General features: G+C 34.9%; 1 protein-coding gene across 3 annotated transcripts in view; it reads right to left on the bottom strand.

Annotated features, from left to right (window-relative positions):
* Window positions 1-20,646, bottom strand: part of ARHGAP20 (Rho GTPase activating protein 20) — a 132,013-nt gene that overhangs the window by 26,193 nt on the left and 85,174 nt on the right. For all 3 annotated transcript variants that reach the window (XM_017540030.2, XM_017540038.2, XM_017540042.2), the window contains exons 4-9: window positions 19,615-19,764; window positions 12,269-12,310; window positions 11,263-11,347; window positions 8,388-8,465; window positions 6,123-6,189; window positions 3,352-3,540 (exon numbers count right to left, since the gene is read on the bottom strand). In XM_017540030.2, the coding sequence (XP_017395519.1) occupies window positions 3,352-3,540; window positions 6,123-6,189; window positions 8,388-8,465; window positions 11,263-11,347; window positions 12,269-12,310; window positions 19,615-19,764 (611 nt within the window). The remainder of the gene's footprint in view (window positions 1-3,351; window positions 3,541-6,122; window positions 6,190-8,387; window positions 8,466-11,262; window positions 11,348-12,268; window positions 12,311-19,614; window positions 19,765-20,646) is intronic.

Raw genomic sequence — 20,646 nt, 5'->3', positions numbered from 1 at the left:
GCACATGTATGTTTACTGCAGCACTGTTCACAATAGCAAAGACTTGGAAATAACCCACATGCCCATCGATGACAGACTGGATAAAGAAAATGTGGCACATATATACCATGGAATACTAGGCAGCCATAAAAAAGGATGAGTTCATGTCCTTTGCAGGGACATGGATGAAGTTGGAAACCTTCTCAGCAAACTGACACAAGAACAGAAAACCAAACACTGCATGTTCTCACTTGTAAGTGGGTGTTGAACAATGAGAACACATGGACACAGGGAGGGGAACATCACACACCGGGGCTTGTCGGGGGTTGGGGAGGCTAGGGCAAGGATAGCAGGGGATTGGGGTATTGAGGATGGCTAACATTAAGAGAAATACCTAATGTAGATGACCGGGGGATGGATGCAGCAAACCAACATGGCACGTGTATACCTATGTAACAAACCTGCACAGTCTGCACATGTACCCCAGAACTTAAAGTATAATAATAAAGAAAATTAGTTTTTGCTGTAGATATGATGATGTTTCTTAATAAATCCAACCTAAAATTACAAGGCAAAACAGTGTGTACGTAGAAAGTTTTCATGTAGTAATATTGAAAACAATGAATGTTTAATCGCAAGTAGTATCAAGTTGCTTTATATACTTCTTGTGCTTAGATTTATATTACATAAAATTGTACACAATTGCTATATTTTGAATTATAATCAATAAAATTTAGTGGAAATTTGTTTTTTCTCCTGTTACATAAACACATAATATCCTTGATTTGGGATACTGATCTGCAAAATTTTACTATCCAGCCCCTTACAGAAAAAGTTTGCTGATCCCTGACCTAAATTGCTGATTTCCAAAGCAGTTGTTCATCAAATTCTTTTGCATTTAAAAAGAAACAACATTAGTGGTTCACCTGTAATTTTTTACACAAGTGAATCTGATGCTCAGCTGGCCCTTGGCATCAGTGGTCTATAGTTATTCTACCCCAATCCCATTTACCATGAATCATTTACAACTGGAATAATCTAGCTTCACTCCCAATAGAAAGACACTAAGCAGAGGATGCCTACAATTTAGTTGAGCAAGTCATTAGCAAAACTAGGTAAAACCCTTAGGATACCCAGTTCCTGATTATTACAAAATAAAGTTGATAAGGACCCAGAAAAACAGTTTTGAAAAACATAGTACAAAGGTAGAAGAGAAGACTATTATTCTCCTCAGCCTGCCTATAAAGATACTCTTTGTATCTTTAACGAGCTAACAACAAACCTATTGTTCATTCACACAAAAGATAATGACTGAATATTTATTTGTGTATGCCAGGCACTGTTCCAGGTGCTGGGGATATAGAAGTGAACAAAAAATAACAAAATCCCTGCCTTCATGGAGCTCATATTTTAGTGGATGGAAGACCATGATGTCTCAGTGTACCCCTTTCAAAATTACTCAAGGTGAGCAAAAAATTTTAGAGTCCAAAAACTCAATTTACTCTTATAGGAGATGACTATTAACAAATTCAAGGTCAGTTTGTATATCTGATGTTGGTAAGATAAGGGAGTCCCTGATGACTCTGATGACTGATCTACTGATTTACCAATGACTTTAGTAAAGTATAAAGTTTGAGGCTAGATCATCAATAGAGAATGATAGGCTGAATGTACATGTGAGTAGAAATGTATATAAGAGAATGGATTCAAGTAGTTGGAGAATGCTGCACAGAAACAAAGGTAAGAATACTCACTCAGTATGACGTGCCCATTTAAGGTTGGTCATTAATGATACCAAGTTGCCCTGATGCTATATGATTTCTTCTAACAGTGCAAAGAGTTCATCTAGAGATAGGATTTTAGTAGGTATATAGGAACGTAGAAAAGAGAGTCAAAGAAGCAGGAGCAGAGATTTTCTGCTAGACAGGGATGACTGCGATAACTATGGAATTCAAGTTGCATAAGGAGGGAAAGTAAAGATGAACAGCAGGACTAATGGATGGAGAAAGGGGTAGAGGTTAGTAGGTCTGAAAGAAGCAGAAGGAATCTGGGCTTCCAGAGATGAAAAATAGAATGAAAAAAGGCTGGGTGAAGAAAACAGATGGCGGTCACAACTCTTTTTGTCCAATAAAATGTCAAAATCTTGAATCAAAGGGGCAAACAGGAAAGCAAGTTTCACACTGCAGTTACAATTTGTTGATGTAGTTATTTCAGAAACTATATGTTTTAGTATGAAATATAAATTAGAAATTAAATAACTTTAAATTCATTAGAGGAGATTCTGTTTAAAACAGTCTTGGTATATATTAACATTTAAAGCAAAAAAAAAAAAAAACTCTTTACAATGAGTGCTGGTTTAATTTGTTTTCTCTGACTTTGGATAGCTACATACAAATCTTTCTTAAAGTAGGGTTGTTCTGCAATGAAGATAAAAACAGTATGAGTTAATTTTTCATTAATGCTATAGCAGTTGAATCACACACACATAAAGAATTTCAGACTTTCCCCTGGCACTCAAATGATGCCAATAATCTGTCAGGTGGCAGGAAGGTAGCCTCAGCAATCTGTCAATGTCCATGCCACTCCTTTAAACTTATTATGCCTGGGGTCCTAGTTTGCTTCTTTGCAAAATGCAAATCCTTTGGTCTCCCAGTTGGTTTACATTGACAAAGACAGCTATAGAAATTCACTATCAATTTTCTACTATCTCACTCATACTTTTTGGTATCAATTTTCTCCTGTTGCTTATACAATCTTCCTTTCAGACAGAGCTTAAAGCTTAAACCTGGGTTAGGGTAAATTATGGTTCTCTTATATTGAACATTGCTTTTATCATTCCAGAGTCTTTATGATGGGGTGGGTAAGAGACAGCTACGTTCACAGGGAATTCATATTAGATTAGTAGGCTAAGGAGATACTTCTGTAGAAATCATCTCCGTTTTCACATGCTTATCAGCACCAGAATCCAAGTAGGGCATCACAATCTTCTGACATCTATCACTGACAGCCTCTTTTTTTATAATACAATCATTTAGGGAGAACACACAGTTGGTGTGTGTTACAGTACAAAGAAAGCATTGAAGCACCTGCAGCACTGCTTATTGCCTTTGACTCTGCATTAGGAATAAGGTTAAAGGGGAAAGAATGGTGAAGAAAGAAGGAACAGACTGTATTGCTACTAGGTGCTGATTCTAAGTCAATCATGCCTATTGCTGATTTATAAAACCATCTTCTTCTAAAAGTCCATTTTTCCTTTGCAAAATACTTAGCAAATTCCAAACCAAAAATACCTCATCTGGCTGGAGTTTTGAGTCTTTGCCTTTGTACTAAATTTATGTTCAGGAATGAAAACTTTTGCTAGAAGCAACTCACTGCTCAGTTGCTGGGCTGCAGCCAGGCGGCTGGGCTTCAGGATGAACTGGCACTGCATCTCTCGGGGCAGCTGTTCCATAAGGAAGGGCTCTTGGAGGTTGAAAGGGGCGGTAGAGTCCTTTGATCCTTGTGTCAGGAGTGCAGTGTCGCGAAGATGGCTCATTTTAATTCCATATGGATACTCATGCCCTACACAGAGAAAAATCTAAATGTAGACTTCAGGCTGACTGGTACTGTTAGCATGTGTACTACAAAATAGGAATGTACTGCAATTTACTCCTGGGACTTTTGGCATAAAGAATCCTTTTGTTTGACAGAATGATCATTTACACAGTTACAGTTGGAGACCATTATGCAGGTGGTCCTATAAAAGTACTTTTAAGAGGAGGAGGGAGAAAAAGAAGAAAAAAAGTCTTTAAAGATTATCTTGTTTGGAATGAATGCACAGATCAGTTTGTGAGTTCCATAATGCTGACTTTTCCAATGTTTGCATCTAATAATATTTAAAGGTGGTCTATTGTCTCCTTTGACATTAACAAGATCTATACATTTTCGGCAAATACATGTCCTTGTTCAGTCTCAAATCTATGATTTACAATATTTTTTCTACCTACCACATAAGCATTATAAGGATCAAATAAATAAACATTAATGGCTAATATTATTTACATAACAGGGACAAAGAACTATATATGTCAAGTATCACTATTATATTATTTAACACAACATGTTCGTCTAAAAACATTTCATTAATTTTTATTAGTTACATAATTACTCAAGAGCATTGGGACTGGTTTGATTTATGCTTCCCTCTCACTGTTACCCTCTGAGATTGATGTTCAGAGGCAATAATCAGAAGGAAGACTACAGGGGATCAGAAACACAGAAACATATGCAAAAAGGAATGTACAAACCATAAAAACTAAACCCTGGACATCTGACTACAACATGACTTTTACTCTTTAGTAAATAATGACATCTTTTTAGTGTAATCCTCAAATACCATTGTGCTATAGTTGTTTTAAGTACAGAGAGAAAATTCCCTTCTATTCCTGACTTATCACTAAATGTAACTCAGCGAACTCTTACTCCTCCTTTTCAACTGGCCTAGGCATCCAATGTCAATGTTTCATTAATATCAACTACTACAGAAATTTTCATGGATTAAGGCAGAAAAAGGCTTCTTTGACAATAATAAAACAAAATCAATTTATTAAAGTAGCCGGCAGCTAATCTACAACTGAGGTTTGCAGAGCACATTAAAATATATGATTAAGAATTGCTGCCAAATCATGGGACGATAATATCCCATATCCCACTGTTTTTCTCTAAGAGCTAGTCAGGAAGCTAGGGGCTGTTTTAAGCCTAAAAGTTACCATCTACATAGTTTCAATTAATATATTTTATTAAAACAATAATTTTAAGTGTTTTATTTTTAATAACTTTAATTACTGCTCATTAACTATTACAAAAATAACAACACTAAAAACAAACCTGTAGAGAGGCCAAGGCAGGCAGATCACCTGAGGTCAGGAGTTTGACCAGCCTGACCAACATGGCGAAATCCCGTCTCTACTAAAAATAAAAAAAAACTAGCTGGGCGAGGTGGTGGGCACCTGTGATCCCAACTACTTGGGAGGTGGTGGGTGCCTGTGATCCCAACTACTTGGAAGACTGAAGCAGGAGAACTGCTTGAACCCGGATGGCAGAAGTTGCAGTGAGCCGAGATCGCGCCATTGCACTCCAGCCTGGGCAACAGAATGAGACTCTGTCTCAAAAAAAAAAAAAAAAAAAAAAAAAAATCTGAAAATACAGTCGATTTCGTCTTCAGCTCTGTGCATGATGTGAGTTGTACCTTTGAAGAAAAGTTTGGTTTTAGATTACTAAGAACACTTGAAACACTCTGAATTACACAGTAGTGACCTCATAGATAAATGAAGAATTACATGAAATAATGCATACAATATGCTCTGCACAATGTCTGGCAGGTAGTAAGCATTTTTAAATTGTTAACGGAAATTGTCATCATCATCATTATCGTCAGCATCTCAAGATCTGGTAAAGATACTGTTCTTTATTTTAATTGTTCTATTTTTGTTAATCACACTGAATGAAATTACTGATCAAGAAATATTTTTTAGCTAATGACTTTAAGGTAAAATGTAACCTATTTATTAATAATTCCTCATGATAAATGCTAGAAAATATGACTAGGGAAATAGCAAAATAATCTACTTATTGAAGTAGGCGATAGTAAAGACTTTTAGGAGTCTAAATGGATTAATCTAATTTTCTTCATGATGCCTAGGAAGGTTCTGGGTACATAGCAGGTGTTACATACTCATTAATGAATTAAGATGCATGGTCATATTTTAGATGGTCTTGCCTAAAGGCATATAGTAGGTAGGTAAGGGAACAGAAAATTTAAAAACTGAATATGAAAAATGAATACATGAAAAAAATAAATACCAATACATATTTTTCTTATAAAAATTTTTAAAAGGTTTGGCAGGATAACCCTGTTTGTCAAATGAAAAAGCAGAGAGAAAAGGTTATATTTTTCTTCCAAACTATACCATTAGTTGCTTGAATGAGGAGATATTATTTGTCTAGCACATAGTAAATCCTTGTTAAATATTTATTAAATGAACATCATGAGTTTTCACATTTAATAGTATTTAAGCTTAGGACCATATGACCAATTCTCTGAGACACTTAGAATTTTAATCAAAACACAATCAATGCTATCTTAGACTTTTGCAAAAACTTACCAATGAGTGGGTATGGAGCCTCTTCTTTGCCAGAATTGACCCACAACTGGTAATCTCTCTCTGAGCCCTTAGAGATAAAAGAGTTAAATGCCACAATAAATCTTTCACATTTGATACTTGAATGAGAACATACTTTTTTTGGCTATGTGTCCTCCCTCCTGCTCCCTACCCAGTGATGGTTAGAGATCCATGAACTGCAGTGGAATCAGGCTTTCAAAATATAGGTAGCCCACAGAATGTAAAATCATAGCTAGGCCCCTTTAGAAGGAAAAACAATCTTCCTGGCTCTTAAAGGTGAATCTTTTAGAGTCCTGACTTCTGTTATGTCCCTCCACTTCTTAGAGAATATTGGGTTTAACCTCCAACATGCCCCTGCAAAGACAGCCTTATTATCCAGAAAACCGCAAACACTGCTCTATGATTAAAAAGTAATATCTCAAAGGCTGATTATTAGCTCAGCTGCTTCTGAGCAGGAGAATGACCAAAAAGCTTTGAGGCGATACTTAATTGGCACAATCTCTACTGGCTTTAGTTTGGGCAAGTTCAGTTCTAGGGAAAAAAAGGATAAGAATTCTATTCTAGAGAATAGTCCCCGTCATGGAAAACAATAAAATTGTTCACTAGCAGAATTATAACCCAGCAACATTATAAATCCCACTTGAAAGAAATGATACTAAATTATACAGATTTTGCTGAATCCTCTAGGAGAGATAAAAAGATTTTAGATGAAGCTAGAATAGGTAAGCCTGTTGGCAATATTTCATATCCTTGCCTTTAACTTCTGATAAAAAATCACGACCCTGCCCTTATAATACCATAAAAAAAATTCCACCCCCATACTTAGTTACTTCCCTCCCAACCCATCCAAAAATTTATTGTAAATGGGAAGACAAATCTAATAAAAATCCTTTCTTTTTATATAGTGTCTGAAAACACTGTAATAATCCCTTAGAACTGGTGTAACCAAATAGTCTAAATTCCTAATTAACAGGTTTTTTTTTTGGTCTGAGGAGATTAATAATTTTATCCAAAGGAAAAGCATAAATAAGAAAATGAATCATGTCATTAATTTCTCTTCATATCTCTAAAACTATCCTAAAATATATTCATATAGCTTAGAAATTAATGGAGGTAGTTACTTTACCCAGTGCATATAATTTAAATGTAATCAAATTTATATTACAAAATTTAATGAATTATCAGACTTATTATCCCAAATTTTGATTGTCTTAAATTCTGAAGGACTTACTATAGTACAGTGAATAAGCAAATCTAAACACAATTAATAATACTATGGCATGTCTTAAATATGTGTCATGAATTGCTCTGGAAACAGCACTCCTTGAATGATGTAACATGACACATATTTAAGACATGCCATAGTATTTCACAGTATTATTAATTGGATTTAGATTTGCTTATACACAGTGTATTTTCATATTTATAGAGAATCTCACTCAAGGAATAGTGTTTTTAAGTGCTTCCTTTAGTTATCATCCTTTTGAAAGTCATTCCCTTTAATGAAAGTACTCATTGTGTGGTGTTTATTACAACTGGCAGCAAGATGATGAGGACAGTCTTCCAGTTCTCTTTCCTCCACCTCATCCTCAAGCGTTCTAATCTCCACTTCCCAAATTCTCAAAAATTCACCTCTATCATAGAAAACCAAAAGGTACAAAGCTAAAAGCAAAACAGGGAAGAAGTGTGGTATGCACACTAACGATCTCCAAATCCATGATCTAATTCAAAGCCTGTCTTTTTATTTACCAATTCATTAGAGGTAGTAGCCATAGCATCCTTAGGACCTGTAGCCAGCCAATATGGTTTTATGTAAAAATTCTACTACAGAGCAAATTATTCAGAATTCATTATCCCAAGACTGAGACTTGGGATAATAACAGAGGGGAGAAGTCAAATTGTGACAAACAGCATGGGGAGAAGGAAGATGAAACTTTATTAAGAACCTTATACCAAATTTTTTTTGTATATGTATACAGCATATATAATAAAATACATGTTATCACTTTAAAATTATAGTCCAATCTTATAATTTTCAGTTCACACAGATTTTAAAATAGGAGAACAGCACCACCCATATATTAAGCTAATATTAAAGCTTTACTGTTCTTATTTTCTACATTTTGGGGAGTAAAATATGACTTTGGTATCTCTAATAATCAGCTGGCTTATGATGGAAGGAAAACATTTACATAAATTTAAATAATCAAAGTTTGTTTTTAATTTAAGAATAACAGAATAACTTACAGTTATCCCTAGCATTGGTAATGCCATGTTGATAACTTCATTCGCTGTATCTGAATTCATTACTGTTATAGTTTTAGACTGTGGAAAAAAATAAGAAATATAGCTATAAAATAATGAATTTTAAAACAGGTTAACAAATAATCATTGTCAAGTGATTATCAAAAGGCAAATCTTGATTTCAAGTGTGGACACAGTAAAGCATAAGATTTAGGTATAACACAAACTTTTGATTATAATTTGCTTTCATTCTCTTACAAATTATGCCCTCTAATAAAACATTTCTTTTAAAGGATGCATGGTTTACAGAATATAACAGCTTAAGCAAATAAGAAAGACTAAATATATTTCAGAGAGAGTACAAGGACCCAGCTCCCAATGAAAAAAATAAATTGGTGAGGTTGGTCCTCTGCCTTATTTTCATAATTGTATTTCTATAATGCAATGGGTAGTAAAAAAAAGGGCAAGAGCTGAATCTCTTTCTATTTCTTCCTGAGTAGTGTTTTCACAATACAGGGTTTTATTTCTTTGCATGGTATAAAGTCAGGTTAGGTAAAATCAGGATAATAATCATTTACAGAAGACATTTAAAAAGTTACTATTGGAAACTTTCTATGTGTCACACACTGTGACCGCTAAGATTTTCATTGTTGAAATCTTTGGAGGACATAAAACCAATGCGTCTAAAAGAAAGAACTGAAAATTTTAGAAACCTCAATTCTATTATCAACTCTACCAATGAATAGGATAGCTATAATAGCTCTGTGCTAAACTATACTGAATACTTTTACTTAAAAGTAGACAATTTGCAACAAACAGAAAAATAATTAACAAGATTCTGATATATCTATAGAGCTCACCTAATTCCAGAATGCATTATTTAAATATAAAACAATGTTACGTTGTAAAAAAAAACTTACTACACACATAGGTTTTAACACATGAGAATTTAAAATTATATTAGTCCATGATAGAAAAGGCTTAAATGGCACAAAAAAAGTAGCATAAATAGAAATAAAATGATATAAAAACAAGAATGATATAAAAATAAAGGTAAACAAAATCTGATCATTCATTATGTATCCTTTCATTAATAGAATTTATTCTCTATGAGCCAATTATTTGACATGACAAACTGCTTCTAAAAATTGTTTGTTAATTGAATTTTAATTAAAAAGAGCATTTTAAATGCATGATTTCAAATTGTGTTCCTGGTAGCCCCAAGGATAATGCAAAATTGTCTCAAAGCGAAACAGGGAGTGTTTGGAGCACCCAACCCAGCATCTGTCTTCTACCAGAGTATCATAGGTATCTTACATACTGTACTTTAACTTGAGAGAGAAATTTTAAAAAGCTTCTGATTTAAAAAATGTCTAAAATTCTTTCCATTTAATTTAAAGAAACTCATGAAGTGCTGTAAAGTGAACAATCTATCCTCCCCAATACTAGGCACATATGTTCAAAACATAATTATAGAAAGTACATTTTTTCCTACATGCCTTTCCTGTATACAAAACAAATGAATTTCAGCAGATAGAGCTCTCTGGCTAGTAAACAAGCAACACACAAAACTGAAAATGTGGCAGTTTTGCTCCATATTAGCATAATTTACTGACAAGGTGTGTATAACTAGAGGGTAAAGATAAAGAATGTTTCCCACACATGCATTTCTATCTGAGGGACTGGCTCTGGAAGCAGCGCTCCCTGTGAGAGTCTTGTTATGAGAGCAAAGGACAGAGTATGTCACATCATCCTTGACTTAAGCAGGGTACTAGTGATAAAACAGAGCACCCAACCTGACCACATCTCTTATCTTCCCTTCCAAAATGACAGTGGGACATCAGTCCTTTCTCAAATACACACTTTCCACATACTGAAAAGAAAGTGTTAAAAAAATTTAAGGGATTTCCCAGGAAATTCTGAATGTAACCAACTGCTACAACTGAATCAAAGACAGAAAAAACAGGGTTTTGTTTTGTTTTGTTTTACTTTGCTACAGAAGATCTCTGTAGTCTCATATTATAAAAGTTTGAGTATTTCTCTCAAGCAGTGACATCTGGCATTCCGGAGTTGGTCAGAACATTTGCATAACTTTTGATTTTGGCCAAAACATAACTATTTTGCACTACATATTTTTCCACACACAGAACTAATATGTGTGATCTAGAGCTGCTGTGAAGTATGACAGTTGGTAGTATCATAAAATATTCATAAGTTTTCATATTATTCATAATTGATAACATTTTATCTCTTATACTATGATTGCAATCATCAAATTACACATAATAACTGACTGGGGTTAATGACTTAATGTTTGACCAATATGATAAACACTGTGAGGCAGTAAAATGCTGATCCCTTAAAAATGTCACCTTTCCCACATCATCCTCCTATTAACCTCCACTAATCCTAAAGGATTCAATCCCTAAAAATTTAAAGAACGAATAACTTTCAAAACCACTTTCTGCTTAAGAAGTGACAAGTTGGGAAAAAATTGCTTAATAATAATAGGAAATACTCTTTGTGGAAACAGCTTTACTACAAGCCTCTGCAGCTGGTATGGAAAAGATCCAGAGAACTATTCATGCCAGAGGGAAGAAAGAGACATCTCACAAGCAATGCTTTTTCAAGCATAACTGTTAAATACTGTAGTTCATAGGAATTTCTCTTGCTTCATTTTCTCTAGGGTTTATTTTTCATATATATGAAGACATACATATACCCAGGAAAATGTATTTCCCCGCTGTGGTATTTCTAAATGCCTTCCTTCCATAGCACATACACAGTCTGCCTGCCTGCCTGCCCATCTCTCCTCTTATCCACAGTGTTGTCTTATGCAGGGACTTGGAATTTAATTTTCTGGCTTAGAAACACTTACATAGGCACAATTCCCAATGTCCTTGGCGAAGATTTTGAGGGGAATGCTCTTCGGGTAGTCCTTTTCTTTCTCTAGATTGATGTATCTAATCAAATGCAACAACAACCCAAAACAACACTGAGTCAGATGGAATTCGCTAATGGCTTATTTTAGAAATCAATCTATTTTGCTACTATTTCCAATATACTTATATGCTATTTTTTAAAAGATAGATGAGAAGACTCAGCAAAGTCAGATTACATTATGGGTTGGAAGAGAATTTAAAAATTTTTCAGGACATTAGGCATGGACACACAAAAAAATGGGACATCCATGTCAAGTGAGGTTTGAGAAGCATAATCAAGTTAGGGCACCTCTGGGTAATGTTTCACCCTCAAAGCTTCCCTGCCTTCTTTGGGCAGGTCCAGCACCTTACTGATAAGTATAGGAACATATATAATACATAATTTACAAGGCCAAACCAAAGCAATGGCCTTGTACTTCTCATTTAGCTCTTCAGTAGGATATAAATCTTGGTTATCCTATTGTGTGGGGAGGGAGAGAAGACAGGAGGGAGGGAAGGACTCTAGGTCTAACAGATGAACCTAAGTCAATCATTTTAGTCTGCATGCTCAATGGCAGGGATAATAACTACCATTATTTTTGAGGTGCTTAGTAAAAAACCCTGCATTTATGGAAACAATACATACTTTGAGGAAACTGTTAGCTTCAATTGGTAGGCTGGAGACAATGGAGAGAGAGAGATTATTGACTAACTTCTGTCTAAAATGACTTAACTAGACCTCAATGTTCTTCCTAGAAGGTTAAGAAATATATGTAATGAGAGAACATTATTTATATAGCAAGTAAGCAGCTAGTATACAATATAGACAGCACCTTATTAAAAGGACAAATGAACAATTTCTACTAAGGAGAAGGGGAATAATTGGGGGCACATCTCTGCAGAAAAGCTCTTAATTCATTTATTAAAGGTTAAAGATTAAAAATATGAATACTGAAAAAATACCTCTGAAGGAGAGAGAGCCATTTGTCCTTTTGTTCTGGAGAACTGCGATCAAAGAAAATGGGAGAGAAAAATTAAACCACATAAAAAACATATGCTGACAGATTTAGGATTGTCAATCCAGATGAAAATATCAACAGCCCGTTGTTACTAATGTAGTTGCACACACAAGCTGCAACCTTGGCATAATTGTGTTCTGGAGAACTCTGCAGTGAAAATATCTCTTTGGAAAAACTACAGTCATGTGTAGTTTTATTAAATCCTTTTGGATGGATCTAAGACAAATCCTCTTTTCTACTTTTTACAGGTGGTATTATACTAGTGGAAAGAGTAGTTGATTTGGAATCTAACGCTTGGTTTCAAAATTATACGCAAGCTAGGTGATCATGGGCAAGTCATTTAACCTCTAAGCCTCAGTTTCTACATCTATGAAACTGGTTAATATTTTTGCAGCTCAAATGGCCATACAAATAGAAAATATACTTAATATTGAGAACAAAGAGATTAAGAGAAATTTAGCATGTGGATGGAAATCTCTTTGCCCAGAAACCAGTTTGCTGTCAGGAAAACAAAACAAAACAAAACATTTTTTTGAAAATACATACAGCAAGATTATGATTTAATAAATTAGTTCACTGAAAACTTACTCTTAATAACTATAACCTTCTGATTAAGATCAATCCATCTGCAACTAAATTAGTATTGATTTTTATGCTGATTTCACTGTTATATTTAATTCTTAAGGTTAGAAATAATTTAAAGCTTATTCTTATGTGGTCTTATCACTAACAGGCTTTTAAAATCATATTTCTCTCTCTTTTTTTTTAAGACAGGGATTTTGCTCTGTTGCTCAGGTTAGAGTGTAGAGGCATGATCATGGCTCACTGCAACCTTGAACTCCTGGGGCTCAAGTGATCAGCCTCCTGAGTAGTTGGGGCTACAGATGCATGCCACAATGCCTGGCTAATTTTTTAATGTTTTTAGAGATGTTGGAAGTTCTAGTTATTTTATTATTTCCCAAAATACATTTATTCATGAACTTCGTTGCTTAGCAATTTTCTCCATAAGCAATCTCCCAGGATTGGCCAAAGTGTATCATTTTTTTTTTTTTAACCATTGACCATACACTTTCCATCTTTCACAATTCCTTACTATCTTTTGATGTACTCTCTTTTCTAAAATAGATTTTCTAGGCTCATTTATGTCAAATCTTGAATTTATTTAGCAAAAATCTCTGTTGAGAAATAGAGAAGAGGTTTGCTCCAGGCCTGCTTTTTTCCAAAGCAGTTAAAGAAAATTGCCCCTTTAAGACACTTAGTATTTTTTTAAACTTTTAACTGCAATAAAAGACATATAAAGAAAACTGCACAAAGCTTACATGTACAGCTTAAAGAATTTTAACAAACTGAACACAATCATGTAAACCAGCACCCAGATCATGAAACAGAAAATCAGCTTGGAAGGTCCCCTATGTTCTTTTCCAGGAAGTAGTTTCCACTATCCTGACTTTCAATAGCATAGAATGGTTTTGTATGCTTTGGTACTTTACGTAAATGTAACAATAAAGTAAATACTACTTTGCATCTGGCTTATTTCAACATTATGTTTATGAGATTTAATTATACTACTGTGTGTAGTTTTAGAGGATTCATCCTCATTGCTGTGTTCCCTTGGTTGAATATATAGCATATATTACTTCAAAATATAAATTAAGAAATGTGTCAGGTTAATGTATGGAGATTGATTTGTGTAATCTTCTTATATATTTCCCTTTCCCCCATGCTCTTTATCTGAATCCAGGATTCCCTTTCTTCAGTAATTCTTAATCTCAGGCATTTTTACAGGGCTAAAAATCGAAGTATTTCAAAGTCAATGGCTATCTCTGGGTTTTATAAATACTTAAACCCATTGAAAGATAATAATAGGATCCAGGACAGGAGAAAGCAACGTATCTTGGAAAATAAAAAGGGCACAGCAGATCAGAAGATTCTCTCAAATTATGGAGGAGACAGAGGCCTGTCATCCCTGAGAGTGAGCCGGAAACCATATGTCACTTAGTTAAGGTGCCCTAAGGAAACAGAAAGAACCCAGAGGAAAAGGTTTTAAGGAGTTATTAGGGAGGCTGGGTCCTAGAAACCAAAGTTTTTATATCAGCAAGAATACCTTCCCCCTGCCTTATGGCAAAGAAACAGAACATCTCTGGATACACAGGGTCAACTCTGGGCAAAGAAAAAGACGTCAACAGTGATCACAACAGACTAAAGTCAGAAACCCGTTGTCTATTTTGGAGGCATCTTAGAAGTCTCCTGCATTCTAGTTCTACCTTACAAAAACAGCAGTTCAGTAAAGAAGAAAATCTGATTTCTTACCAGCCTGGCAAAATGGGGGTTTAAGATGAGTTTTAATTTGATCCATAAACAAACAGGCATACCTGAGTTTGTAGTCTAAGATTCACAGTAGATTCACAGTAAGAACTTAAGTTAAAATATAATTTTCTGGGCCGGGCACAGTGGCTCACACCTGTAATCCCAGCACTTTGGGAGGCTGAGGTGTGGATCACCTGAGGTCAGAGTTCAAGACTAGCCTGACTAACATGGAGAAACCCTGTCTCTACTAAAAATAAAAAATTAGCCGGTCATGGTGGCAGGTGCCTGTAATCCCAGCTACTCAGGAGGCTGAGGCAAAAGAATCACCTAAACCTGGGAGGTGGAGGTTGTGGTGAGCTAATATTGCACCATTGCACTCCAGCGTGGGCAACAAAGCAAAACTCCATCTCAAAAAAAAATTATTTTCCGATTCTTCTTGTAGATAGATCATTGTCAGATTCAATACTTCCTGTGTCTTCTGAATAATTTCCCCATTCTACCATACCATTATTTGTAAAATCAGGGTGCAGGACCTATTTTTCTGGTAGATATAGATCCTTAGTTTGTGAATCAGAGTATAGGTAGTGATAGAGATGAAATTCCTTTTGGCCTTTTTTGAGACGTGACTACCCTGTTTCCCAAAGTAAAGCACAGAAACTTCAAATTGATTGTCTGCTCTTTCCTCAGTTTGACTCAACTGGGAGTTTTTCAAAGATTCTGGCAGTTATCAGTCTTATATTTCAATGCTACTAGTTTTTGAGACCGGTCTTGCTCAGGATGGAGATACTGCCCAGGCTGGAGGGTAGTGGTGCCATCATAGCTCACTACAGCCTTGAATTCCTGGACTCAAGCAATGCTCCTGCCACATCCTAAGAATACAGATGGGTATCACCATGCTCAGCTAATTTAAACATTTTTTTAGAGATGGAAGTCTATGTTGCCCAGGTCTATGGCCTGAAGCAATCCTTCACCTCAGCCTCCCAAGTAGCTGGGTCTACAGGTGTGTGCCACCATGCTTGCATAGTATTTCACTTTTTTGTAGAGATACAGTCTTGCTATATTGACCAGACTGGTCTCAAACTACTCATCTCAAGTGATCCTCTCACCTCAGCCTTTCAAGCAGCTGGGATTACAGGCACCAGCCACTGTGCCTGGCTATATTTACAAAAAATAATTATAGCAACTGGATAGGAGAGACTGCTTCTTTAACTTGCTACCTGATGGAATTTTAAACTGATCATGACCTAGATTTCCATAACATTTCCAATGATTTCCACTACTTTCTAAAGATCCAAGCTTCCCTCTTGTATCTTCACTCACCGTGAAAAACTTCTATTAACATTTTTTTTTGTAGGCCAGTTTGCTAGTAATAAATTATTATAGTTTAAAAAATGTTCATTCTACCTTCATTTTAAAATAATATTTTTGCTGGATATTGTATTCTAGGTTAAAAGGTTTTTGTTTCAACACTTTAAAAAATATGTTCCACTGTGGTAAAAAATATGCTGGGCATGGTGGCTCACGCAGGTAATCCCAGCACTTTGGGAGGCTGAGGCAGGTGGATCACCTGAGGTCAGGAGTTTGAGACTAGCCTGACTAACATGGTGAAACCCCATTTCTACTAAAAATACAAAAAAAAAAAATAGCCAGGCATGGTGGCCTGCACCTGTAATCCCAGCTATCTGGGAGGCTGAGGCAGGAGTATTGCTTGAAATCAGGAGGCGGAGGTTGCAGTGAACTGAGATCACACCATTGCACTCCAGCTTGGGCAATAAGAGCAAAACTCTCTCTCTCTCTCTCTCTCTATATATATATATATATATACATATATATATGTATCTAGAATATATTCTAAGAGGAAACACAGGCATCAAAAAACATAAGCTGAAAATATATATATATATATTTCCTGTTAGAATATATATATTTCTCTCTCTATATATATATTCCACTGTCTTCTAACCTCCATAGTTTCTAATAAAATATCTGTAATAATTCAAATTGTCATTTTCCTATTTGTAATACTTTGTTTTTCTCTGACTGCTTTCAAGATTTTTCTCTTATCTTTGATTTACAGTAGTTTATGACATGACCAAGTATAGTTTTCTTAATAGTCACACTGTCTAGAATTCAGTGAGCTTGCTGAATCTGTATATTTATGCCTTTTATCAAATTTGGATAGTTTTTAACCATTATTTCTTCAGCCCCATTTCCTCTCTCCTCTTTAATTCCAATGACATGTATATTATATTTTTTGATATTTTCCAAGTCTGTGATACATTTTTCCTTCAAAAAAAATCTTTGTTTTCTCTGTTCCTCAGATTAGACAATTTGTATTGATAAATCTTCAAGTTCACCAATTCCTCTTTCGTTTCCATTCTGCAAAGAAGGCCATTCAGAAAAATATTTTATTTAAGATATTGTAGTTTTCAGTTCTAGAATTTTCATTTGGCCCTTTTTAGTATTTTCTATTTCTCTGCTGATATTTCCTATCTTTTTATTATTTTAAATTGAATTTTCCTTTTACCTGCCATGCATACTTATGAAATCTGTTTTAAAGGTCTTTTCTGGTAATTCAACATATGACTCATCTCAAGATTGGTCTCTACTGATTATGTTTTTCCTTTTTCTTCATATGTCAAGAAATTTTAGATTGTATTCTGGACATTACAAACGTTTTATTTTGGAGACTCTGTATTCTGTTATATTTGTGGAACAGTGTTGATATTTTTATTTTAGCAGAAAAATAACTTGATTAGATGAAGCTACAAACTCTATTTCATCTGTGATGGGCTGCAGCTCAGTTCAATTCTTTTAGTCTTAGCTTCAAGGTGCTTTGAGTCTATCTCACACACGTGGGGTTTGGTGATCAGCCAGAGATTTGGACAGTGTTTATACATAGAATCTGAAACATTCCTTCTCTGCTACTTTCCTTTTAGAGATTTTCCCCCTCATTCTGCAATAACTGTGGATGACATGGCTTCTGTCCTCCAGTTCTTCCACTCAGAAAGATTGTTTCTGCCAGTTTTAGTTTTCCTACACCATGATGTAACTGCACTCTGCCCTCAGGCTAAGGCCTTAAAAACAGGAACTTCACCCAGTACTTGTGCCTACTTCCAAGTTTTTGTCCTCTCCAAAAGATCTCACTCTGCCAGATCAGAGGCAGAACTCAACACTTTACTTTTTTTAAAAACATAAATTTTGAAATAATTTTTGATTTCCATAAAAGTTACAAAGATAATACAGAGATTCCCTACATACTTCTTACCCTGTTTACATTTCCTCTAATGTTATTTTCTTACATTATCATAGCCCATTTGTCAAAACTAAGAAACCAATATTAGTACATTACTATCAAACTCTTGACTTTATTCAGATTTCACAATTTTTTCCATTAATGTCCTTTTTCTGTTCTAGAAGCGAATCTAGCATACCACATTATGATTATTATGTCTCTTTAGTAACTGATCTATGACCATTTCTAAGTCTTGCCCTGTTTTTGTTTTTTTGACCTTGAAGGTTTGAGGAGTCCTGATCAGGTGTCCTGTATAATATGTCTCAATGTGTGTTTATTGCATGATTTCCTCATGATTAGACAGAAATTGAAGGTTTTTGGGAGGAAGATCACAAGGTTAATTGTTCTTCTCATCACAATACATCAAGAAGTACATGATATCCACATGAATATCACTGGTGATATTAACCTTGATCATTTGGTTAAAGAACCATAGTTTGAATAATATAATATAGGTAAAACTTGTTTCCACATTTCCCCGTCTTCTTAAAAAAAGAAGTTTCTTAAAAATTCATTGATCAAAAATGTCATATAGTCATACCCTCACTTAAAATTGCTTCCTTTCACCTGTAACTCCAAGGAGATTAAGCAATAGGAAATGATAATATCTAGAGAAATCTATCGTGGAAAAGAACATACGCTGAGAATAAAACAAACACATTTTTTTTTTCCAAATCAGTTCTTAAAATCTTGTGGTAGGCCAAATAGTACATAATAGAATTTAATGATATGCCTATCTTTTACTAGAAGATTAACATCTTAGAAAATTTTAGTTGTCTGGCTTTAGGATGATGTCCCAGGAGTTTTGTCATGGCAAGAAGAGAAGTAGAATAAAAAATATGTGCGCGTGATGGGCACTAAGTATAAAACAAATACTGGAGAGGTAAGGACACAGTTAATCAAAATCACAAGTGTGATTATGATTGTTCACTCTGAACTGGACAGTGCCAATTAAGCATGTTCAGTAGAACAGGACAAACATTCTGTATTCATACATTCTCCAACCCCATCCTAGCATAGAAGTTAACTCTTGGGAAACTCTGACTCCTTAAAATCATAAATTTGCTTCTGAGTGTCACATCTCTACAGATACCAACTCAAAACCTGCTACACAATTCAGGCAACCAGCATTTCATGACATTAATTTTATATGTATAATAAAACACTATTTATTAAAAAATTCGGGAGTATAAACCACTTATTCAGACTTAAGTAGACCATACAAATTGCTTCAATGAAGGTCTTTTTCAGTGGTTTGAAAAGACTGATAAGCCTTGAAAGCTCAATATGTAAAACAAATACCTACATATTAAGGAAGGGGATGTTAAAGAGGGGGTCCTAAAGATGCGACTACTCTATTCCCCTTCCATATTTCTGGAAGTTCCTATTTTTTTTTTCATAAAAATAACTTGTTGAACCAAGGTAAATGATGCCAAGAGTTTCCAATATTTACCATTAATTTTCACATATTTTAATCAAAAGCCCTTTGGGAGAAATATATGGCATACAAGTATTTTGGTTGGGTGTATGTGTCAACAGATGAGTTACTGACTCAATACACAATCAGTATAAAATATTTCCCTTTTAAAAATTAGAGGAACAACATTTGATTAATTTTTTAAATCTCTGTCCTATAAATTATCATAGTAGCTAACCCAGGTAAATAAAGGACAAGCTGTGATTCTTACCTGAAAGTGGCCACAAAGTTCACTATGGGCCAGCCCAAAACAAAGGATTTCATGGCATTGGTGTTGCCTTCTCCCACTTCATCCACACAGCTTGCTGTCCACATATCAGTTAATTTAATTTTATTTTTTATCTTAAAGTTATTGTTATATCTAGAAAGATAAAAACCAAAGAGAACCTTTTGTTATTTAAATTTTATGGGAGCTTCTCTGGAAGCCATCACCCTCAGCAAATTAACACAGGAACAGAAAATCAAACATCACGTGTTCTCACTCATAAGTAGGAGTTGAACATTGAGAACACGCACACACACACAGAGGGGAACAACATATACTAGAGCCTGTTGAGGGGTGGGGGATGAGGGTAAGGAACTTAGAGGATGGGTCAATGGGTGCAGCAAGCCACCATGGCACAGGTATGCCTATGTAACAAACCTTCATGTTCTGCACAGGTATCCCTTTTTTTTTTTTTTTAAGAAGAAAAAAAATTTACCAGCACTTCTGTACTTGACAAAAAAAAAAATTTCACTAATCATGGGCAAAGTGTCTTATCGTTTTTATCTTCAGTGCCTAGAAGAGTAAACTAAAACAGGGTTGGCTACCTTGGCCTAAGAAGATCTTTGAAACATTGGTGAAACAATTATTCCTCATGCCTGCTTTGATGGCAAGAAATAGCCATAAACTGGCCATCTTATGTTTCTATGTGTCGAGCATTGCATTTGGATCAAAAGCCTAACTTCAAATGTACTGCTGTTACACAATATTAATTCATTTATTATTTATAACTTGCTAATTTAAACTATTTGAGTGGCTGATAATGGAAAATACACAGGATTTATTAAAATATTTATCAAATTTTCATTTTAAAAGATATCCCTGTAGTTAGAGAAATTTATAATACATTTTCAATGAAGTGGTTACAAGGTTTTCTGTTTTTTTTTTTTTTTTTTCTTGAGTTGGAGTCTTGCTCTGTCACCAGGCCAGAGTGCAGTGGTGTAATCTTGGGTCACTGCAACCTCCGCCTCTGGGTTCAAG

The sequence above is a fragment of the Cebus imitator genome, unplaced genomic scaffold, assembly GCF_001604975.1.
Source record: "Cebus imitator isolate Cc_AM_T3 unplaced genomic scaffold, Cebus_imitator-1.0 Scaffold7, whole genome shotgun sequence".
In the NCBI taxonomy this organism is placed as follows: Eukaryota; Metazoa; Chordata; class Mammalia; order Primates; family Cebidae; genus Cebus; species Cebus imitator.
The sequence above is the reverse complement of the archived record's forward strand: the minus strand, read 5'-3'. Positions and strand labels throughout refer to the sequence as shown.